Source organism: Prionailurus bengalensis, chromosome C1 (genome assembly GCF_016509475.1).
Source record: "Prionailurus bengalensis isolate Pbe53 chromosome C1, Fcat_Pben_1.1_paternal_pri, whole genome shotgun sequence".
Taxonomy (NCBI): Eukaryota; Metazoa; Chordata; class Mammalia; order Carnivora; family Felidae; genus Prionailurus; species Prionailurus bengalensis.
In genome coordinates, this window is record NC_057345.1 from 217,383,802 (window position 1) to 217,406,435 (window position 22,634).

General features: G+C 58.9%; 1 protein-coding gene across 4 annotated transcripts in view; it reads left to right on the forward strand.

Moving 5' to 3' along the window:
• SH3BP4 (SH3 domain binding protein 4) overlaps positions 1-22,634 on the forward strand; it is an 86,452-nt gene that overhangs the window by 60,133 nt on the left and 3,685 nt on the right. For 2 of the 4 annotated variants that reach the window (XM_043578228.1, XM_043578227.1), the window contains 2 exons: positions 7,489-7,732; positions 12,022-14,378. In XM_043578228.1, the coding sequence (XP_043434163.1) occupies positions 7,615-7,732; positions 12,022-14,378 (2,475 nt within the window). In that variant the 5' untranslated portion in view covers positions 7,489-7,614. The other 2 variants (XM_043578230.1, XM_043578229.1) reach the window with 2 other exon arrangements.

Below are 22,634 nucleotides of genomic sequence, written 5' to 3' on the forward strand. Positions count from 1 at the left end.
CTGCCACCCGTGGGGCCCTGGGAGGTGCTTCTTGAGCTTTGGGGGAACAGATAAGGGCTTCCGCGCGTGCCCCTTCTAGCATCTAGCGCTCGGAACCTCCCCTCCTCCAAGCTCTAGGCTCCCAGTGGTGCCTCGGGCGTGGGTGCCTTGAACACGTCTGCTCTCACGTTTCCTTCTGCTGAGCACAGAGCCCTGTTCTAGAAGCCGGCGCTCGGTAGGTTTTCACGGAGGTGCTGGGGGCCCCGAGTGGCCCTTGCTGCCACTGCCCTGAACTAAAACCCGGGCGTCCAGCCTCAGTGAGGCCCACTCCCGACACGGGTCAGGGAAGCTAATTCCCCGGGGCCCCCGCCAGTGGACCCACGCTCTTGGCACCCCCAGAACGAGGCGCCGTCTCGTGCTGCAGGTGCACACGGCGGCAGAGCCCCGGAGAGGAGACTCCTGAAGCCGCCTGTGCGAGGTGGCGTGGAAGCTTCGGGTTTCTCTGGGCCGGCCGCTCCCCTCTCGTAACTGGAGCCCGTGCCGTCCCTGCCAACCGAGAGCGAGCCTGGAAAGGGGACACAGGTCACGTGCTGGTTTTCCACTTGGGTCGTTGCCCAGCCCGGACGGGTCGGGGGTCAGGACGCGGCAGAGAGCTGGGAAGCTGGGAGGAGTGGGCCTCCTGCAGGGCTGTTTGCCTCAGAGGGAAGAGGTGACCAAGAGCCCTGGCCTCGCTGGGTCACTGCGGGGCTCCAACCTTCCGGTGTCCTCGGTGTGACCCCCGTGGGAATCAGGTGTCCCCAATGGCCCCCGCAGGCCCCACAGGCGTGCTGGGACGCGTGGCGGCTTGTCCGCAGCTGGCCCGTGGGGTCAGGGCCCCGGGGCGTCGGGCTCCGGGCTGTTGCTCACGGGGATACAGGTCAGCTGGGGAGGGGGTGTCTCTGAATTTCCTTGCTTCTCCGGAGGCCGCTGTTGCTTGGGGAGTGGGCCAGGTGGGCACACAGGATGCAGTTTGTGCTGACAGTCCGGGGACCGAAATCACCGAGGGCGGGTTGAAACTCGTGCCTGCTTTTTAACCCGGAGGAAATCTGATGCAATCAACACGACACTCTTACTCCAGAAATCAAAATCAAATGTGGAGATGAGTCATCTCCAAGAAGGCACGAACAGAACTCACCGGGGAGGAACCCAGAGCAGTCTGGGTGCCCTGGTTCCCCCGCAGCCCGGGGCCGGGTCCACAGCTTGCCCTCTGCACCTTCAGGTCGGGGCCACCAGGGGAGCCCCGCGTGTCACACACACACCCTGGGGTCCTGAGTCAGGGACCCTACAGACGCTCGCGTTCTTTGGGTTTTCTCAGTTGCTTTGCTTTTGCGATGTTCCTGGGGCGGGGCCTTGGCAGAGAGGCCCCCACATGAATGTTCTGTGAATCTGGAGCCCGAGGAGTGAGGCGGGTCTGCATGGGTGGCCGGTGGGCTGGGCCTAGGTTCCCAAGTTTGCCTCGAGAATCTGGAAATAATTCTGTGCATGTACAACAATGTTGTCTGTTCCGAGGCCAGCCTCCTCGTTCCCGGGGAGGAGCTAGGAGCAGGCTCTTGTCTCCGCAGATGAATCAGCCTTTGCGCTAAAGAAAAGAAAAACTCATTAGTTATGAGTCAGACACAAGGAAGCTTTAATGCCCCTTCCCGTCTTCCCAGACTTGACTACTACCAAGGGGGCGGGGGGTTCCCGAGTCCAGGCGTGGCCTGGGGAGGATGGGGGGGATGGCGTGGCCACACACCTCCCCCCAACTTCTGAGAGGCCCTGAGGTCCTGTGCCAGCCGCCCCAGGCAAGGGTGTGTGCAGCCACAGGCCGACCTCCAGAATTGACTGACTGTAGCCGAGGGCGGGTGGCCAGACTCGTAGGTCGTGCCATCCAGGCACATCTGACTGAGGTGCCCCCCCTCCCCCGGGGAACCCATCAGTGATTAAGAATGTGCACATAGATTTCCAGAATAGGCTAGGATTCTCAGAATCATCCTGCTTTGTATAATCAAGTCACGTGGCCATCTGGGGGACACTAGACATTCACGGGGGATTTTGACTCTTGCAAGATTATCCCAGGGATACCTTTCAAAATGGTGTCCGAAGCCTTTGTCTTTGTTCAAATAGAATTCATTCATTCGTGCTCCTGCTCCACGCGGGTCTCACACAGCAGAGGGGACTCAAAAGCAGGGTGAGTGCTGTGGCCTCCTAGAGCTAACGTTCTCTTGGAGAAATCAGGCTGGAGGCAGGACAGCATGTGATTTGTTGGGTCCATAAGGAAAGTAGGGAGAGAGGGTGGGGTTAGGGATGTTACCAGAGCAGGCACCTGTCCCTGCTGATTTGGTGACATTCAAGCAGGGAGCCGAACGAAGTGAGGGATCAAGCCTGGTGAGCATCTAGGTTTGGGCCTCTCAGGTGAGGGGACAGCAGGTGCAAAGGCCCTGAGGTTGGGAAGAGAGAAAGAACTTCCAGAAAAGGGTCCACAGAGCTAGCGAGGACCCGTTATATGAGGCCTTGAGGGCACTGTGAGCACACGAAGAGCTAAGAGGCTTTTGCAGGGCGTTGAAGAGAGTCCTGACTTCTAAAATCATTCTGAGGGCTAACTGAGGGGTAGGCTCCCCGAGGGCAGAATTGGACACAGTGGACCTGGTGGAATGATGCCGATTACTGTAAACGTGGAAGGTCAGGCGGAGGTGTATTCTGAACGGGGCGTGCGTGGCGTTGGGCATACACACGCTTGCGGGCCCACCGGCCTCCACGGAGTAGGGGGGTGGCTGCTGGGGCACAGGGGAGGAGGGAGGGAACTGCTGGGGAGGGAGACCGAGCTCTGTGGCTGGTTGAACGTGCCATTCAGCCATGACCGCGGTGGTGAAGCCTGGAGGGGGCCCGAGGCAGCCCCCGAGCTGGGTTCGGACCTGGGAGGTTCCGTTCTGAGGGGGCCCTCGGTGAGCTGGGTTTGGGGTTTCTTGTCCAGCTGAGCAGGAACCCGGCCGTGTCTCCTTATGAGGCTGTGAGGGGGCTCAGCGCCTTGGCCATGTGACCCCGTGGCTCCTTAGAGTTTTTCCCCGGGGCAAAGGGAGACACGCACAACATTCCCCGTCTCTCTCTGGCAAGGCAGGTGATGACTGGTTCCTCACATCACCTTCCTCGTGTTTTTTGTTTGTTTGTTTGATTGCAGGCCCGTTAAAAGACGTACGCACATAGGAAAATATTAATAAAATAGCAAATAATTTAAAAACAGTAAATGGGGAAAATGGCATCGCGTCTAGTGGATATAATAACACTTGACAACAGTGTCCTGTGCTGGAAGATGCCGTAAGGAAGCTTCACCAACTCGAACTCATTACAAAGCGGATCGGAGCACTGAGCCGTTCACCCCGACACGACTTTTCTGACCGAAGCAGGGACTGATTCCGGGGGCGTGCTCCTTGAGCTCCGGCAACTTGAATGTGGAGCTCGGGGACGATGACTGCAGATCTGAGGCAGCACATGAGTCACTGGAGAAGCTTGCAGGCCTGTGGGGAGGAGGGTGGAGCAAGAAGGGTGGAGAGGACCGTTTTCCTGGAGGCGCAGGGGAGGGGAGGGTGCTCAGGGAGCAGGAGCCACAGAGCGCCGGGCGCACCTGAGAGGCAGCAGGGCCGCGTGTGGTCACTGACTCACGTTGGGGTGCAGGTGAGTGACAGGCCCGGAATGGCAGGTGGAAGCCGGGTCGTGGGGCGGCTCTGAATGCCGGGGCAGGGAGGTCAAACTTCGCGGATTTAAAAGCAGGAAGCAACACCAGGGAGTTTTGAGCAGGGCAGTGACCTGACGTCGATGGGACAGCCTTGAGACAAAAGGGCGCTTCTGTAAGGGACAGCAGGAGGAATGGGGGATCCCACAGCCGCCGGCAGCACGGGCCTGGTGCACTCTGGGTCTGGAGAGAAGTGGTTAGCAAGGCTGGGGAGAACTCGAGGCATTTTGTCCATGCTGGCTCCTGGAGTTTTACCCGCCCCCTAGAGCATCACCCGCTTCCTGGAGCATCACCCGCCTCCTAGAACATCACCCGCCTCCTGGAGCATCACCCGCTTCCTGGAGCATCACCCGCTTCCTGGAGCATCACCCGCCTCCTAGAACATCACCCGCCTCCTAGAACATCACCCGCCTCCTGGAGCATCACCCGCCTCCTGGAGCATCACCCGCCTCCTGGAGCATCACCCGCCTCCTGGAGCATCACCCGCCTCCTGGGCAAGTTACTCCAGCAATCTCTCCATGCCTGGCTCTGGAATGAGTGGAGATGCGGAGCTTCTCTGGGAACCCTCACCCTGCTGGTATCTGGTCAGGGAAGGTTCCAGGTTCCAGGAAGAGAGAGTCTGCCAGGCTCGTCCAGCGAGGGCCGGCTGCCCTCTTTGCTGTCAGGACATGTCCAAGGATGGTCTCCCATTGTCTCTGAAGAAAACTTGCCATTCTGGGCTTTACACAGGGCATTGAGCGCCACGGGACAAGCGTCCCTCTTCCCGGCAAGGGGTAGCATGAAGGAGTACGTTGATAACTCGGTGAGCACGCGACGCTTCTGGCTGCCCGGGAGCCTCGCTCTGGTGCCTCGACTGAATTCACCCGGCTGATGAGTGCTGGGCTTGTCAGGATGTACAGTCAGTGGCTTATCTCTTCCTTGAATGGCACCCTCTCTGGGGGTATCTTTGTTTTTAAAAAGGACTGCAGATCTCTTTATGTAACTGCTAACATGCCTTTGTGTCTCTGCTGGCTCAGGGTAAAAAACTAGGTCCCCCATCAACAGTAAACAAAAACAATAAGCCCGGATTCACCACCCCCCCCCCCTCCCCGCCGCTGCCTTCTCGGTGGTGATAGCGAATGCAGGAATCTGACCACTCGTAAACGTTTATCTCCAGTTCCATCTGCCAGCCCGCAGATTCTCCCGAGTGCTCGCTGGGAAGCCGTGCCCTGTCCTGCAGGCACCTCAGGGGAGCTGCTGGCTCTCGCTCTCCCTGCCCTGCATGAAATCAGCCCCCCCCCCCGACGACCACACCAAGTCGCCCTGCAGGCCTTTGTGGGGGTGTTGGGGCAGGTGCCCCCTGCTGATCGCCACGTGCACCTGCTCCCCCCCCCCCCCTGCAGCCTGTCCATAACTACACTGTCAGTAACGGCATCGCTGCTTCTGTTTTGCTCATCTGCAGCCAGGTGTCCTCCATCGGAAAGCTTCTGTGACTTCCCGTGGTCTCCAAGGTCAGCCCCATTGCCACCTGGGCGGGCTGCCTTCTCTCTCCTCACTTCGCCGGTCCCCAGCGCTCAGGTAGCCCCCGGGCCCCGCTCTGTCTGCCGACCCTTCCTCGGCCTCCAGAACCCTCCGGCATGTTCCCTACTCTGGGTAGCTTTCCGGGCCTCCCCCAGGCAGAGCTAATCGGGCTGGACTCTCAGTGTTATAGCACGGGGGCCCCCCCAGCCTGCCTCGGGGTCCTCGGGAACAGGGCCACGCCAGCCCTGTTCGCCGTGAGAGCGAAGAACTCGCCCTCCCCCTCCCCACCCCGTTCACCGAGTGCCCTGGGCAGCTCTGCAGTGGGGGGAAGGGGGGGGGCCCTCATGGGACGAGCCGAGGGTGCCAGTCAGATTTCACAGCCAGCTGGCTTTGGCCGTGTCTGGCTGGCTGGCTGGCTGCTGTATCTCCAGGAGGCACCGTCAGACCTAGAATCTTGGGTGGTTAATTTGCAGGTCTACCCGGCAAGCACAGGTCATGGTCTCAGAACTGTCCTGAAGCTCCCGCTGCCTGTCCTCTCCGATCCCCTCCCCCCACCCCCATACACGAGTCCCATTTTCTCTGTTCCTGCCAGTAGGTGAGACCCGTCTTTTGGACCCAAAGGATTCTCACATCCTCTCGTCTCAGTGATGGATCTTATCACGCTTCTTTTCTGAAACCACGCTGCTCCAGGGGTGGGCTTTGCTTGTATCCCGGGGCCCGCGGGCTCCCCCATGCACGTGGCCACGTCTTGCCTGGTGGGCACAGAGCCGCCTCTGGCCTGGTGACCGGCCTCCGCGGCCAGCTCCGCTCCCCCTTCTCTCCAAGAGCATTCCGGTGAGGAGTGTGGCGTTCGGTGGTTGAGAAGGAAAGAAGGAAAGAAATCCTCCCCGGGGCCGCGGTGAGCCCCTGTTCCCCGTTCCAAGCGCTTTACACGGATTCTCATATTCAGTCTCCCCACACACCGGTGAGGGCAGTGCTGTCTTGGCCCCGCGTCACAGGTGCAACAACTGAGGCCACCGACTTAAACGCTGAACACAAGACGTCCCCGCGGACGGCAGAGCTTGGACCCAAACCTGCGTGTGTTCGCTGCACGGTTGGCACTGAGCCCCCGGGAGGCTGCGTGCGGAGCCTGGGGGAAGGGTAGAGGCGGACGGGCTAGGTCACCCCACCCCCCTGCCGCTGCAGGAGGCGGTGTTGGGGCCATGCGGGTCCCTCTCATTGGTGGAGGCCACTCATCTGGGCCAGAAGCCGTATTCCCAGCTGTCCTTGAAGGGCGCAGCCAGGGAGCCGGGGACCGGAGACCGGTCACACGAGCCGTGTTGAAACAGAGTGCAGTTCGCCTGCCCTCGGGTCCCTCTGTGCCCCAACAGGTGCGGCCAGCTATGGCATGGCCGCCCGTTTCCGGGGAAGAGCATGGGGTATTTGCCGCTTTGAGGTTGGCTCCTGGCTGTTCCTTTCCGCTCCGTGGGCTGCCGAGGGTCATCCCACAGCTGATCACGTCACCATCTCCTGAGAGAGCCCCCCAGATGCCTTTGTGCCCCTTCCGGAAAGAAACAGGCCCTAGAGTGGCTCTGGAGGCTCGGTGACACCGTCTGGGCACATATACCAGCTTCAGGGGCACACGTTCCGCAAAGGCCTTATGCGCAGAAGCAGCGACGTGTCTGTCTTATTTAGGACTGTCGGTTGTTGGGGATCCAGGGAGGGTTTTAGGGGAGCGTGGGCAGGCAGGGAGCAGCCCCCCCGCCCCCCCCCCCCGAGGCGGGGCCACAAGAGGTGCTGTGCTGAGTGCTGCTTTCCGGAGTATCCAGCATCGCAGCCAGGGGCTGTGCCTCTAACGGGACCAGCCATTGTCTGGGCACACAGACTCATTTCTTCTGCCCTGAACCCCGGAACCGGCCACGTGGAGTCTACAGATCCTGTTCGTCCCCCTCTTCGTGATGAACAGGCCGGCCAGGTGCTAGAACAAACTTCACAAGCCCCTTTGTACCCCAGGAAGAGAGGGTGCGAACAGCAGGCCAGGATGTGCTGCCCGGCTCTGTGCGCCCGCACAGCGGGTGAGATGGGCACAGGGTGCGCACAGGATCCGGGGAGTGGGCCCCCCCTTGCTCTCTCGGGCCAGGAAGAATGTCCTGGGTCTGTCTTGACTGGAATGGCCCTGGAAGAAAGAGGACTCCCACTTCCCACAAAATTCCTGTCCAACCTATGTCATGCTTGCTCAAGGGAAATTCCTTTTTTTTTTTTTCCTTTTCCCCCACTTTCAGGAAGAAGCACATCGCCCAGTTGACCCGTGTGCGGCATGGTTGCCTGAGGAGAGCTTCAGCGAGCGCTGGGATACCTGGAGGAGGAGATATGACACGTTAACGGTCCCCCCAGGAAGAGATTTCAAGATGGCAGCTCAGCGGATCCGAGCGGCCAATTCCGGCGGCCTCCCTCGGTGCAAGTCCGAGGGGACCCTGATTGACCTGACCGAAGGGTTTTCAGAAACGAGCTTTAATGATGTCAAAGGTGAGCTCCCAAGAGACACAACGGTGGCTGAGGGGGCGGATTTGCAAGTGCTCTGAGACCCAAGGACTTCTCTGCCTTCAAGGCTCTCAAGGCCCCATTCAGATGTTAAGTTTTAGCTCTCTAAACTTCATGACGACACATTCAGCCCTGGAACAACCATTTGTTTTGTTTTGTTTTGTTTTGTTTTGTTTTGTTTTGTTGGTGGGTTGGGAGGTTATGAATTCCCCGTTGGTTATGAAACTTCTTCATACAGAATATGTTTGTCTTTTCTCCTCTCGTTGAGTTTGGGTGACATCAAGGTAGGGACCTGGGTCACACAGGGAGTATGTTCATCCTTGTAGGCCCTCCGGGTTCCGTCACACTGTGCCGCGGCAGCTCGAGAGCAGTCACAGGAGAGAGTAAGCAATGGATATGGCTGTGTTCCAATAAACCTTTATTTACAAAAACAGCACAGGGGCCGTTGTTCGCTGACCCCTGGTTTAGAGGTGGCCCCAGGGTCAATCACCCTGAGCCTCTGGGTTCCTCTAACAGACACTTACAACTGGGTCAGTGAGATGGATGGGTCATTTTCTTCCTAGAAGTCCACCTTGACCTCACTAGGTGCTTACTGGTGTCATGGGTTACATCCTCATCATCCACCGTTAGGCGGCTTCCCTACAGCGTTTACCACAACGTGTTGAGGTTACCCACTGGGCCGTCCAGAATACAAGCTGAGCAGTGGGAGCGGACCTTTACCCTTGTATCTTTAACTTGGCACAAAGTCAGTGCTAAGTGAATAGTTCTTGAACCAAACTGCTGTCTCCTGGGTCACACTGTGGCCCTCTTCCCTGATGTCCTAACAACCGTATGTCCCCCATTTGTCTCTTTCTAATCCCTTCTCCCTTCACTGTATCCTCAGTCGCTTCCTGTCTCTGCTTTATGCTGGGAGCCTTGAGCACTGCTTTAAATGTTCCTCAAACATACTGGCAAAAGAAATCATGAGATTTTATTAATAACAGTAACAGTTACCAGGTAGTTTTATAAATAATGGAACCATTTCTTTTTCATAGCCCAGTAATGGGCATTGTTTTCTTACTTTATAGCCTAGGTGATCGTGGTTAAAGTTGGAAAACGTGAGCATAAATTGTGGGGTTTGGGCCGGGTTCTCGAAATGAGAGAGCTGAATTTTTAAAAATTATGATAATGATCTGAGAGGCATCAGGGTCCTAAAAGAACACCGCGATTGTGGGAAAAAGATAAAGGAGACATCCTGGGATGTGAGCTGGGGCTGGTCCGCTGGGGAGGAGCTTCAAACCCATTTCCCAAGGGCAGCGGGTGGCCTCCCCTGCGTCCCCACGGTAGACAGGTGGGAATGTATTCCAGCCAAAGTGCCCTCTGTGAAATCCTCTGCCCCCTGATAAATGTTCCGCCCGTATAAGAACCGAGGCGGAGGGGTAAGAAATGTATTATTCAGTGCACTGAACTTCCCGACACGCAGGGATTTTTTTTTTTTCGTATGGAAATCAAGGATAGCTGTGAATCTGAGCAGCGCTCCCCAGAATTCATTAAGATGGGATTCGATAGGGATTCTCCCGCGTTGGATTGGATAGACGCCCCACCAGGTGTCCCCGGGTGCTCTGTGACAGTTGACTGATGGAGGGACCCGTCTGGCAGGAGCTCTTACCACAGTCCATTTCCACGGAAGGATCGCCATTTCCCATTGGATGAGCCTCATCCTTGAGTGAAATATGTTACTGCTTCTCAGCTAAGGGGAGTGCTTGGAATTTTAAGTGAAACCATTTTTATTCTTCAGTCTGCTGAAACCAAAGTGATAATTTGCATTGATACGTTCTCTTAGGCTATATACAAAGCCTGCTTAATAGCTTTGGTTTTTAATTTTAAAAATATCACTCTAAGGGAATTGTTCTGGGGAACATAATAGGGATATGACTTCTGAGGGACTCTAACAAGATTTTAATAGCTGGCACGCGCTCTAATTTTCATTTGGTTTTCATTTTTATGTGACATTTTCATTAGATGTGTCAAGGAAACACAAAGTGGTTTCTATTACAGGAGACGGTGGCTGGAAAACAAAGCAAGAGAGGTCTGCTGTTGTCCCCCGACCCCAGCCTGACCCGTCCCCTGTCTCCCCACCTCTCCCTCTCTTTCACTTGAATGTGTTTATTCACTCCCCTCCCTTCACTGTGAAGTGATTTCTCCTTGGGGCGATTTTATAGTAGGGCACAGCCACGGAGAACTCTGGCTTTGCCTTTGGCCGACACCTTGACCCCAGCACATGACTATGGCCTCTCTGGTGTGTGCATACCGGAGGAGCATTCATTCCACGAATACTTGTCGAACACCTGCTATGTGGCAGGCTGCCTTCCAGGAATACCACCGTGAGCAAAACACCCTAAGAGGGCTCTCACCCCAATAGGGTGATGCAGCACCCCCCCCGCCCCGCTAAAATATTCGTGGTATATTGGTTAATGATAAGTGCTAATAAGAAAATAAAATTAGGAGGGGTGGGGGCGATGTCTCCTTTAACATAACAGTTTGTGTGTCCTTAGGCATCATTATGCCAAGCACATCATCAGAACGTCATCTCCACCAGAGCCCGTTGAGAGAGTATGTCGGGCTCCCGAGGTCTGGACGGAAGCCCATGCCCAGTGAACCCAGAGCTAGATTCTCCCCACCGCCCCACATGGAGGGCGGGAGGCGACGGCCTCCACCGCCCAGATGAGCTTTCTACCAAGCTTCTCTCTCTAACTTGGTTCATGGAAACAAACAGAAACTTGCTGCTTTATTTCCCCAGACTTTGCTAAGGAAATACAATTCCAGTTCCATTATTTCTTTTCAAAGGAAAGGGAAACTGGCAGACGCTGTTTTTTTGGAGGGCCGGTTTGGTAGAATAGAACGCTTCTTGACTTAATCGTGTATTAGAGAAGATGTGGGTATAGGTTCCACTAAAAATACGGGCCCTTCTGAACGTTTTTTACAGGAAGCCAGAATATCCCTAAACCCTGTGAAACAAGGCACAGCTGGGGTGGGGGCTATCTTCTCTTTCACAAGGCGCTTTCCTCCTTCTCTGGATGTGCTTTGTCATGTATGGGTGGGAGAGAAGACACTTAGGTATTTCATCGTCCGATATTTTCCAAAACACACACCCCTTGTTGAGCTGACTTTCGTGGTTCCCATTGCTGCCTACATCGGGAGCACACATAGTTGAACGCCGTGAACCCGAAATTAGCTCGAGTCGCTGTTGAACGAGTTGGGGGTTTTTCAGACTTAAACACTTGCTCGGGGATGACATGAATGACAGCGGACATAAACCTTTCATTTTCAAGGCATGCGGGAGAGCCCCTTTCCAAGCTGTCATTTTGAATGATCATTTAAAGGAGGCTGGAAAGCACTGGCCTCAAAAGTCTTACTTTATTTATTTTTTAAAATGTATTTATTTTAAGAGAGAGAGAGAGAGAGAGAGAGCAAGAGAGAGCATGAGCAGGGAGGAGGCAGAGAGACAGAATCCCAAGCAGGCTCCAAGCTGTCAGCCCAGAGCCCGACACGGGGCTCGAACCCACGAAGCATGAGATCATGACCTGAGCCGAAGTCAGACGCTTAACCAACTGAGCCACCCAGGCGCCCTTCCAGAGTCTTATTTTGATGAAGAGTGGGTTCAGTTTGGAAACATAAGAGACGGGTCTGCTTGTCAGGGAACCTTCCCCCCATTCACGTGTTCTGCGTTCAAGGCAGAGCGTGGGACCAGCTCACGAACTCAGATTCTATTCCAGGCTCTTCATGTCCCGTCCCTGGCTATAGGCCATGGGTCACCCCACTCAGAATGTGACAGGTTTTAAGCCAGTCACTTTCGGCTTCTCTCTCGACCCAGTGGCAGCTCCGGGTAAGTTAGTTACATGAGGAAAACTCTGGCCAAAATCCGATGGCATCGGGGGCGCCCGACTGGCCCAGTCGGTGGAGCCTGCCACTCTTGATCTCGGGGTTGTGAGTTCGCGCCCCACGTTGGGTGCAGAGGTCACTTAAAAATAAAATCTTTAGAGCTTAAAAAAGGTTTAAAAATGAGATGGCATCTTAAAAGCGATCCCGGGGAAATGGGGGAGTATGAGCCCCTCCCGCCCAGTGGGCTGGGACAGCAGTGCCGGCCCCCGGGAGCACAGCGGAGTTCCCTGGGACTTCTTTATGGCACAGCTGCCTGTCGCCCAGAGCGCTCTCCCTCCTCCCTGGTTCCGGCCAGTGCTCTGCGGCGCCCGTGGGCCTCGCCCTCACCCCCTGTTTCTTTGTGTTTTATGCAGTGCCTTCCCCCAGTGCCTTGCTCGTAGACAATCCCACACCGTTCGGGAATGCAAAGGAAGTGATCGCAATCAAGGACTACCACCCAGCCAACTTCACCACCCTCAAGTTCTCCAAGGGCGACCACCTCTACGTCCTGGACACGTCCGGCGGGGAGTGGTGGTACGCCCACAGCACCACGGAGATGGGCTACATTCCGTCCTCCTACGTGCAGCCCTTGAACTACCGGGACTCCACCCTGAGCGACAGCGGGGTGATCGACCATCTTCCAGACAGCCCAGACGAGGTGGCCAAGGAGTTAGACCTGCTCGGGGGGTGGACAGAGGACAAGGGACCGAGCAAGACCTACAGCAATAACCCCTTCTGGAACGGGGCCCAGACAAACCCGTTTCTGAACGGGAACGCGCCGGCGACGCCCAGCTTGGACGAGCTGACCCCCAGAAGCACCGTGGATTTGCTCCTTTTTGATACGGGCACGTCTTCGTTCACCGAATCCAGCTCCGCGACCACCAACAGCGTCGGCAACATCTTTGACGAGCTGCCGGCCGCAGGCCGCCTCCAGGCCGAGGCGCCGGGCAAGCGGGACAACCCCTTCTTCAGAAGCAAGCGCTCCTACAGCCTGTCGGAGCTCTCCGTCCTCCAGGCCAAGTCCGACGCCCCCGACTCCTCGGGCTTCTTCACGGGCCTGAAATCCCCGGCCCCGGAGCAGTTCCAGAGCCGGGAGGACTTCCGTGCCGCCTGGCTGAGCCACCGGAAGCTGGCCCGGTCTTGCCACGATCTGGACCTGCTGGGCCAGAGCCCCGGGTGGGGCCAGACCCAGGCGGTGGAGACGAGCATCGCGTGCAAGCTGGACAGCTCCGGGGGCGCCGTGCAGCTGCCCGACAGCGGCATCAGCATCCACGTGCCCGAGGGCCACGTGGCCCCAGGGGAGACGCAGCAGATCTCCATGAAAGCCCTGCTGGACCCCCCGTTGGAGCTCAACAGCGACAGGTGCAGCAGCGTCAGCCCGGTGCTGGAGGTGAAGGTGAGCACCCTGGAGGTGAAAACCTTCATCATCGTGGAGATGAAAGTGTCGGCCGAGGTGAAAAACGACATCTTTAGCAAAAGCACGGTGGGTCTCCAGTGCCTGAGGAGTGACTTGAAGGAGGGGCCCTATGTCCCCATCCCACTCACCTACAGCTATGGGGACACGGTCCAGGTGCAGCTGGACAACCTAGAGCCCTGTATGTACCTGGCCGTTGTGGCCCACGGCCCCAACATTCTCTACCCTTCCACGGTGTGGGACTTCATCCACAAGAAGATCACCGTGGGCCTCTATGGGCCCAAACACATTCACCCATCCTTCAAGACCGTGGTGACCATTTTTGGGCACGACTGTGCCCCGAAGACGCTGCTGGTCAGCGAGGTCACCCGCCAGGCCCCCAGCCCTGCCCCCGTGGCCCTGCAGCTCTGGGGTAAGCACCAGTTCGTCTTGTCCAGGCCCCAGGATCTCCACGTCTGCATGTTTTCCAACATGACCAACTACGAGGTCAAGGCCAGCGAGCAGGCCAAGGTGGTGAGGGGGTTCCAGATGAAGCTGGGCAAGGTGAGCCGCCTCATCTTCCCCATCACCTGCCAGAACCCCGGCGAGCTGTCCGACTTCACCCTGCGGGTTCAGGTGAAGGGCGACCAGGAGGCCATCCTGATGCAGTTTTGCGTGCAGACTCCCCAGCCGCCCCCCAAAAGCGCCATCAAGCCCTCCGGGCAAAGGCGGTTTCTCAAGAAGAACGAGGTCGGGAAAATCATCCTGTCCCCGTTTGCTGCCACCACCAAATACCCGACCTTCCAGGACCGCCCGGTGTCCAGCCTCAAGTTCGGCAAGCTGCTCAAGACCGTGGTGCGGCAGAGCAAGAACCACTACCTGCTGGAGTACAGGAAGGGGGACAGCGTCGCGCTGCTCAGCGAGGAGAAGATCCGGCTGAAGGGGCAGCTGTGGACCAAGGAGTGGTACATCGGCTACCACCAGGGCAAGGTCGGCCTGGTGCACGCCAAGAACGTGCTGGTGGTGGGCAGGGCCAGGCCGAGCCTCCTCTCGGGGCCCGAGCTGAGCACCTCGGTGCTGCTGGAGCAGATCCTGCGGCCCTGTAAGTTCCTCACCTACATCTACGCCTCGGTCAGGACCTTGCTCATGGAGAACGTCAGCAGCTGGCGCTCCTTCGCCGATGCCCTGGGCTACGGCAACCTGCCGCTCACCTTTTTCTGCCGGGCCGAGCTGGACAGTGAGCCCGAGCGGGTGGCGTCCGTTCTGGAAAAGCTCAAGGAGGATTGTAACAACACGGAGAACAAAGAGCGAAAGTCCTTCCAGAAGGAGCTCATGATGGTAAGTGCCCGGCCGGGGCTGGAGGGGGGGCCAAGTCCAGTCTTGGCGCCTTTCCCCCCGCCCCCGCCCCCGCCCCCGCCCCGCACACCCGGGCGTGGGTTCGGTGAATCGCCGGACCGGCATCTGGGCTCACCTCCGCTCCCCGAAATACACGCACGCGCGCCTGGAGATGGGCGTTTGTGTAGGGACCCCCAGACGGCTCGGGGTCCAGCGTGGAGAGCCCCGTTCAGGCGGCTTCCCGCTGGGCTTGCGAGCTCCTTGGAGGCCTCAGGCGGGTCTCCCGGGTGCCCGGTGGGTGTGGGGGCGCAGGGAGGCTTGCGCTCCAGCCCCCTCTGCTCCGATCTCTTGGGAGAAGGTGCAGGTTTCATCAGGTTCCCCGCGGGATCTGTGCCGCCCCGAAGTCTAACTTGATCGAGGCATCTTCCTCCGCCTCCTGTGTGTGTGTGTGTGTGTGTGTGTGTGTGTGTGTGTGTAGGGATTGAGGACGGCCTCTGGGAACTGCGATCTGAGAAGAGGAAAGCGGGGGGGGGGGGGGGGGGTTGGTGTCACACTATAGGACATACCCGGGCCACCGGGTGAGGGGGGAAAGCATTCGCTGCACTGCTGAGCGAACACGGCCTCCCTGGCCCGGGTTCCCCACCCGCTCTCAACAGTTCATCTGCTCCCGGTGGCCTGTCTTGGAGAAGCTGACTTGGAGGAACTCGATAACGTCCTTCCCTTGGCGTCCGCCTCGTTTCCGTGGGCCACGTCCTCTCGATGGGGAGAGCCTGCTTCGTTCCCCTCCCCACCCCCGCCACCCCATCTTCCCACTAGGACACATCCCCGGGCCTGTTCCTCTGGAAACCCTTGTGATTTTCCACTGGAAGCCCCTTGGTGTTCCTTCCTTGCTCCGTCAGGCTCCACACAGCCTTCTCGCCTCCTGACTTGTGTACGAAGTGAGTCTCAGCGGCCCTAGGATTTCTGCCGCCCGACCTGGCACCTGCCATGCTGTGTGAGCGCCTCTGGGAATGGCCGAGCCGGGTGTGTGTGCTGAGCGCACACGAGTGGGCACCGGTGTGCAGCTGAGGTCCGTCCGTGGCGCACACGGCTCTCGGGAGCCGGAGATACCCAGTCCGCGGTGGCGGGGAGCGGGCGTTGCAGCCTGACGGCGCCCCCAGGAATGTAAAATGCCAGGCGCGTGCCGCACAGTGAGAGCCAGACCTCGTCCAGAAGAAGGGACGGGAACCGAAGGTGTCGATCTTGGCAGCCCGGAGGCCGGGGGCGCTGGTGGTGGCAGCTTCCGCGGCGAGGACGAGGGATGGTCGTGGCTGGGGAGGGCCCGAGGCAGCAGGGGGACAGCACGTGGGCCCTGGGCATGGCTGTCACAGCAGTGGGACATCTCTCTCTTCAGGGCATCTGCCCCCTCGCTGGCCCGGCCTGGAATCCTCCCCGGAGCTGCGTCGAGCCCTCGAGGCCCTCTCCCCTCCACGGACCTCGAGCACCGGGCAGGGGCGCGTGTCCCTCTCTCGCGGGGCCTCAAGCTGGGGTTCGCCGCGGGTTCTAGAATCGGGTGCTCTCATGGCACATGAACAGTGTTGATTGTCCCTTCATTGCCGCCTAAAAAACACCCCCCTCCCCCGAGTGGGCGGAGGTGAAAAACAACACAGCGAGAGCGGCCCTTCCCAGCTGTGGAAAAATAAAGACCGAGGAGGCGGCTTGTTCATCCCGGTCCTTCATGTCAGGCCTTTTCAGACTTAAGCGAAGCTCTTTCTGCCCCGCTTGGGGGACTTCTCTGACAGCACAGGTTTTCGGGGGGCCGTCCCTGGGTTCGTTTGTGGGAGCGATGGGGGGTCTCTTGCGCCCCTGGGTGGGAAGGCTGGCACAGCAAGGTCTGCTCGGAGGCTTGTGGGTTTCCCTCGCCCGGGCCCTGGGCTGAATCCGTCACCATCTTGAGAGCGGGCGGATCTGAACGTGGGCGAAACCTCCAGAAACCCCAGGCTGCTTTGTCCCAGCACGCAGAGGAGTCCTGAAAACCGGGATTCCTTTCTCCCGCCGCTCACATCACTGAGCAGTGGTATTCTGCAGGCTCGGCCTCGGGTGAGCCGGCCCTCCGGCTGTCACAGCACGGCCGCCACGACCCACCCCGGCCACCGAGTCGTGTCCCACCCCCTTGCATTCCGAAGATGGTTTTCTGTTCGGTTATGCGTCCGTGGTCTGGAAACTGAGTAAACGAATTGGAAAGGGGGGAGGTTTGAGACGGTAGGTTTGCGGGGAGATGGGAAGGAGCCCGGAACGAAATGAGAACCGGGCGGTTCCGTCCTGCCCACCGTCGAGTGGGGTCCGGGCCCTGCCTCAGGCCTGGAGCTCTGCCCGCAACGTCAGGTGGAAGGCTGTCATGTCCCCGGGGAACCAGCCCGGAGGCCGTGCTGGCAGACCTTTCCCGCGAAGCGACCCGGGGCCCTGGGTCACTGTACTTCGTCGCCCCAGACCCTGGGCTTCACTGGGCTTTCTCCCGTCCACAGTGGCCTCGTTTACTCGTGTTCCGGTTTCTTCTTATTGTCCCCATCGGATATAAACGCCGCTATCGAAAGGACCCTGGCCCCCGGGACACGGTCCGCTACTTGAGGAAATGCACGAGTGAATGAGAGCACACCTCGGCCCGGGCTGAGAACCTGAAGGGGTGCCGCCCACGCGGCCAGCCCGCGCCCTGGCCCCGCTTCTTTGATTCCGTGCCCTTGCTGTTGCTTCAGTGCGGGTTTTCGATATCAGAGCTCCTCCGAGGGCCATCTTGCACAACCACGTGGGCTCCTTGGTGCGCCTGCCTCCGTCTGCCCTTTCTCACCCACGCGGTGCGTGACCACCGTCAGAGAATGCCCCATCTGTCCCCGGCTCACCGAGCTCTGCCGGAGAAGCCGGGACGGCCCGTGACAGAGGATGGCCAGCCCGTCGACGGCCCACCCCGGACCTTATTGAACGTGGTGGTGAGGGGCACTGCCGGGCTGCTGTCGGGAAGGGGCGTGACTGGCCCTGACCGAGGAGGGTAGGCCGGGTGGACAGAGGCCCTGGGGCCCAGAATGAAAGAGCCGCCACAGAGCGTTGGTACTCGATATTCACGAAGCGTGTCTTTGCCGCCTCCTGTGTGCTTAGGGGCGATGCTGGGTGCTGGGCTTCCCCAGAACACGGGTCTTTGACTTGAAGAAGGCACGGAGTGAAGAGTCACAGCGCAGGACTTACTTGTCCCGAGCCCCGAAGAGAAGGGCCCCCCGGCGGATCAGGGAACGGCGAACAGGGTTGGGGCAGGGTGGATCCTGATACGGGCAGGAAGCACGGAAGCCCACCTGATGAGGGAGGGGCTGTCAGGTTGGGGGTACCGCGCGGGCAAGGACCGGGGTGCGCCAGGGCATACACAGATGGGGTCCGATCAGAGGCTGGGGTGATAGAGGATGGCGGTATGTGGGGTGTGGAGCCCCCTGTACCAGTCTCTGAGCCACCCAGAAGCAGCAGTCAGTGGAGAGCCCCAACCCTGAGTGTCCTTCCTTCCGATGATCAGGACGCCTGGGAGTGGGGGACCTAATTTTCGTACTCCTCTCCACGTAGATTTGTGTGAAGGAAACAAATGAGTAATTCTGACACGGATTCCCCGGGCCACGCCCCCTCCGTCTGGTTTTCACACCTGGCTGTCCACAGCCGAAGGGCGCGCCCCGCAGCCAGGCCTGTGGTGGCCGGTCTGCCGCGTTCTCCCTCCTCCTCTGGCGGGTAGCCGTCGGGTGGCTGGTGGGTCCCAGGGCCTGCGGTCACTCTCTCACTGCGTCGCCGGTGACAGGCTCTGTCGTCCTGCACATCAGTGTCGACCTTCAGAGCGCGGGGGGTCTTTGAGTTTGCATAACTTCCTTGACTCACCCCAGGTGTTGTTTTTTCCTGAATGAAAACAGTCCTCACTGATTTTTGTTTGTCTGTAAACACACCCTGTGTTTCTTTTTTGCACCGAAATGTTACACGCGTGAAGGACAGAAGCAGAAGGCGGAGGGGTCCCCGGCCCCATCGCCCGTTGTTAACCTCTTTGAGCGGTTTGGGGCGTAGACGCTGCGGCTGTTTATAAATTCCGTGGGGTTGTCCGAGGGGCTGTCCCCTCCTCTGCGGTGCCCGGTGGAGAGCGTGTGGGCAGCCCTGGGCGCGTGCCTGCTGCTTCCCGGGTCTGCGGAAGGGCCGGGTGCTGGTGCCTCCTTGTCCGTGTGTCTCTGCACGCCTGTCCACACTGAGATGTCCCAGGGGCTCTGCACGCCTGTCCACACTGAGATGTCCCAGGGGCTCTGCACGCCTGTCCACACTGAGATGTCCCGGGGGCTCTGCACGCCTCTCCACACTGAGATGTCCCAGGGGCTCTGCACGCCTGTCCACAGATGTTCCAGGACACTAAGCCGTGGGCCCTTCCCGAGCTCGAGAAGCCATCCGTCGGCGACGTCGCAAGCGTCACTGGTGGGGGGGGGCGGGGCACAGCTGTGAGTGGCAGGTGCTGTTACTGTGGTGGCTGACCGCACGGTGCGTACCCCTCCTCACTTTCATCGACTTTGGGCTCCGTGTCGGGATTCTTGCTCTCTGGGGGGACAAACCACGGCCGGCTCTTTGCCGTCGGCACGTTGAGGTTCTCTACCGCTGCTTCTGGTCCACTTTGTGCAAAACACGTCTCTGAGTGTGTTTGTACCAGGAACTGTGACAACACTGAAGGAGAGGGCTTGGCTCAAGCGGCGGCCCTGAGTAGATCTGGGGGGCCGAGTGTGTGCGTGGAGGGTGGCACACGGAGCCCCGAGGTTTTCGTTCTGCGACATGCTTCCGATAGGAGAAGTTACGTCTCGTGTCCGGGAATCCCTCGCAAACAAGACACAGGGTCTGTCCTCATGGCGGGGAGGGAAGGGCCGTCGGGGACAGGGGCAGGCCTCCCTGGAGGGACCGAGGCCAGCGCTCAGAGCTGGTTGCTGGAGCCGCCAGGGTGGCCGGGGGTCACTGGTGGCGGCTATGGCTGGGGTCGTTTGAGTCCGGGTGCGGGCTCTTTGGAGAAGGTTCTCTGAGAAGAGAAACTTACTCTAGGGTACAAATCGAGGGAGGGGCGGCTGTTTCCAGGAGTGAGGTGGGGTGGGATAAACCCCTAGAGCCTTGGACGCTGATGGAAATCACGGGGAAAATCGCGAGGTGGGGGCAGACGGGGGCTGGACGGGATGGCGTGCAGCGAGTCTCTGCGAATCGGCAGAAAAGCCTATTTATCGCCCCAAACAGGAGGCAGGTAGCGAACCAGTGTGCATGCATTTAGGCAGGTTCCCGGGGCTCCTGTGCCCCCAAAGCAGGGGCTCCCCTGCCCGCCGCTCATGGGGGAGTGCGGCCCTTCTGGTGTTTGTACGTCTCGGGAATAGAAGCACGCACGGGATTCGCATACGGCAAAACCAAAATGACACTTCATTATGTGTTCCTAAGAGTGTCTCCCAAAACAGCGCTTGGCAGACTGGCTCCTGTGAAGGAAGTCGCGCTGGACCGAGCTGTGCCCGGCGGTTCCCACACGTGTCTGCTGCTTTCCCTCCACGCCGGTGGATTCGGGTGGCTGTGGCAGAGACCGCGTGGCCCACAGAGCCACGTGTGGCCCTCTGTCCACCAGGTTTGGCCACCTGGCTGAAATTCGAGTTCACTCTGAGATTGCAGCCGGAATCAGCATCGTTTTGAATGGGGTTTTCTGGGATGACGTGTGTGTGTGTGTGTGTGTGTGTGTGTGTGTGTGTGTGTGAAAATTGAGGAGGAAGCTACAGGGAAAGGTGTCAGAGCCTCCTATGGTGAAGCTCTCTACTACCCAGCTCTGGTGGCACCCGAAGTGTGCCCTTAAAAAAGTGTCTAAACTGCCCCTTGGTGGTGGTGTGGCAGTTTTGTGACGCTTGAAGCTGGTGTGGCTCGATCAAAGTTGTGTCACCGGAGCTGAAGTTGGTAAAGGAAGGCACCTCCGTCCCTGTGCTCCCCGTGCTCCACGGGATGGAGACCCCGTCCTTGCCCAGCGCCCCTGGGGACAGAGGCGCGACTCTGACACGTTCCGTTACCTGGAAAATGAGGTCGCCTCCGGAGCCGGGCGGCTGAGTGAGTGCACAGACACACGCTTGCTTTGTGTGAGTGGAAGCTGAGTGGGGACACTGGGGGGCCGACCGTCCAGCTCTGGGAATAGCCCATTTTCTGAAATACATAAGTAGTTGAAACGAGGCGCAACCCAGACCCGTGTTTTATCGGGTTCCATTCCTGACGTCGAGTAGCAAGTGTCCGCAGAACCGTGGAGGCCGTTCGTTGGCCTGAGCGCCACGAAACGTGACCCTGCCTCCACCTCTGTCGCCCCGAGCGGTGGGACCCCGGACAAGCCACCTGGCGTCTCCGGATCGGAGCAGAGGACAGGCAGGCGGGTCCGGCTCTGATGCTCAGTCGGGGTGGGGGCCTCTCCGTCACTCTCTCGGTTTCATCTGCAAAATGGGGTGAGCTCAGCCCCTGCTTCACGGGGGTTCTGAGGAGCGGATGAGCCCATGCCTGGCTCACAGTAAGTCTCACTAGAAGTGGCCTACTGCGAAACAAAACAAACCGGAAAAGGACCACGGGATCCTCAAGCTGCCTTCTGGCTAACCACAGGTGCAGCTAGTTGCAGCTTTGGGACCCAGGACAGCACCAGATTGACCCGTCACCCCTGTTTTCAGTTGCAGAGCCTGGGGCGCCTGGGTGACTCGGTCAGCTGACCGTCCAACTCTCGGTTTTGGTTCAGGTCATGCTCTCGAAGTCTGTGAGTTCGAGCCCCATGTCAGTGCAGAGCCTGATTATGATTCTCTCTCTCCCTCTCTCTCTGCCCCTCCAACGCTCACGTTCTCTCTCTCTCTCTCAAAATAAATAAATAAACTTAAAAAAAAAAAATTGCAGAGCTTGACCTGCTGGGGCATCCAGCTAATGCATTCAGGAAATTGCCAAAAAAAAAAGTCACTAATTGTCCGTACTGTTAAACTCCCAGACATCGAGATGAGGGTTCTCTGTCTCGATTAGCTGCGCCCTTTATTTTTTTGTTGTTTATTTTTAAAATTTTTTTAATGTTTACTTATTTGGGGGAGAGAGAGAGAGAGAGATGGAGTGTGAGCGGGGGAAGGGCAGAGGGAGAATGAGACACAGAATCCGAAGCAGGCTCCAGGCTCCGAGTCGTCAGCACAGAGCCCGACGCGGGGCTCGAACTCACGGACCGCGAGATCGTGACCTGAGCCGAAGTCGGACGCTCCACCGACTGAGCCGCCCAGGCGCCCCTAGCTGCGCCCTTTAAAGTTAGCTACCCGGCAGACCGCAGCCGCACTCATCCAAGGCCACCCGCCATCCTCACAAAATACGGACAGAGTTCTCGAACGAGCCACGTGTTCGGCTCAGTCGGGAAGGGGCTGCTTCCTTTGTTGTTCTTGACGTGCTCTTCGGAGTCTGGAAGTGTCCACAGCAGGTGCTCCATGGAGCGTGGAGGGACAGGACGGACACCAGGTGCCTTTCTGCCTCTAGCCTCCCCAACCCCATGCTCGCCTGAGGAACCATCTCCAGGGTGCTCCCACTTTTCCCACTGTCGGGGTGTAGTCCGAGAGGGTGCTGGGCGGCAGAGGCCTTGTGGATGGTGCCAGGCCCACGTGCACCCCGCAGCCGTCACGAAACGTGGGTGGCAGGACTTCTGCATCTCCCCGTGTGCAGACGCGTGGGCCTGCTGGTTTGCGCCGGCTGATGTGACTTTCTTTAAGACCCCAGCCCGGGGTCGCACAGAGCACACCGTGCTGGAAGCCGGCCTGATCCTGCCCCTTTCCTAGATGGGGAAGCAAGTCCCCGGTGGCCACCAGCTGGTCCAGGGCCCGCCTCTGTCGCATTGCCTCCTTCCCGCCCAGGGTGGCGGGCATTCCTTGCCCTCCTGAGTCCCTCCAGACTCCTGTCCTGAAAACACACTAGAAAGTTCCTGCAGCTTAGGCAAGGGAGCAGTCCTGTCGGTTCCAGAAAGTATTCTGATGGTGCTTCCTTGGGTTCAGCCTCCAGCCTCCCCGTTCTCCTTTTCCTCCACACGAGGCCTTCGCTTTGCCCCCCAAACCCGAGAGCCCAGATGTCCGGGTGAGCTGCGGGCCCCAATCTGAGCCCTCTGCCTGCGGAGCTCTGCATCCGGCCGAGGCCCGCGGCACCTAACGTCAGCCCGGCTCTAGGTCCGGTCCCCTAAGCCCCGGGCGTGTGTTCTGTCTCCCCGAAGCATCACCCTCTCCAGCC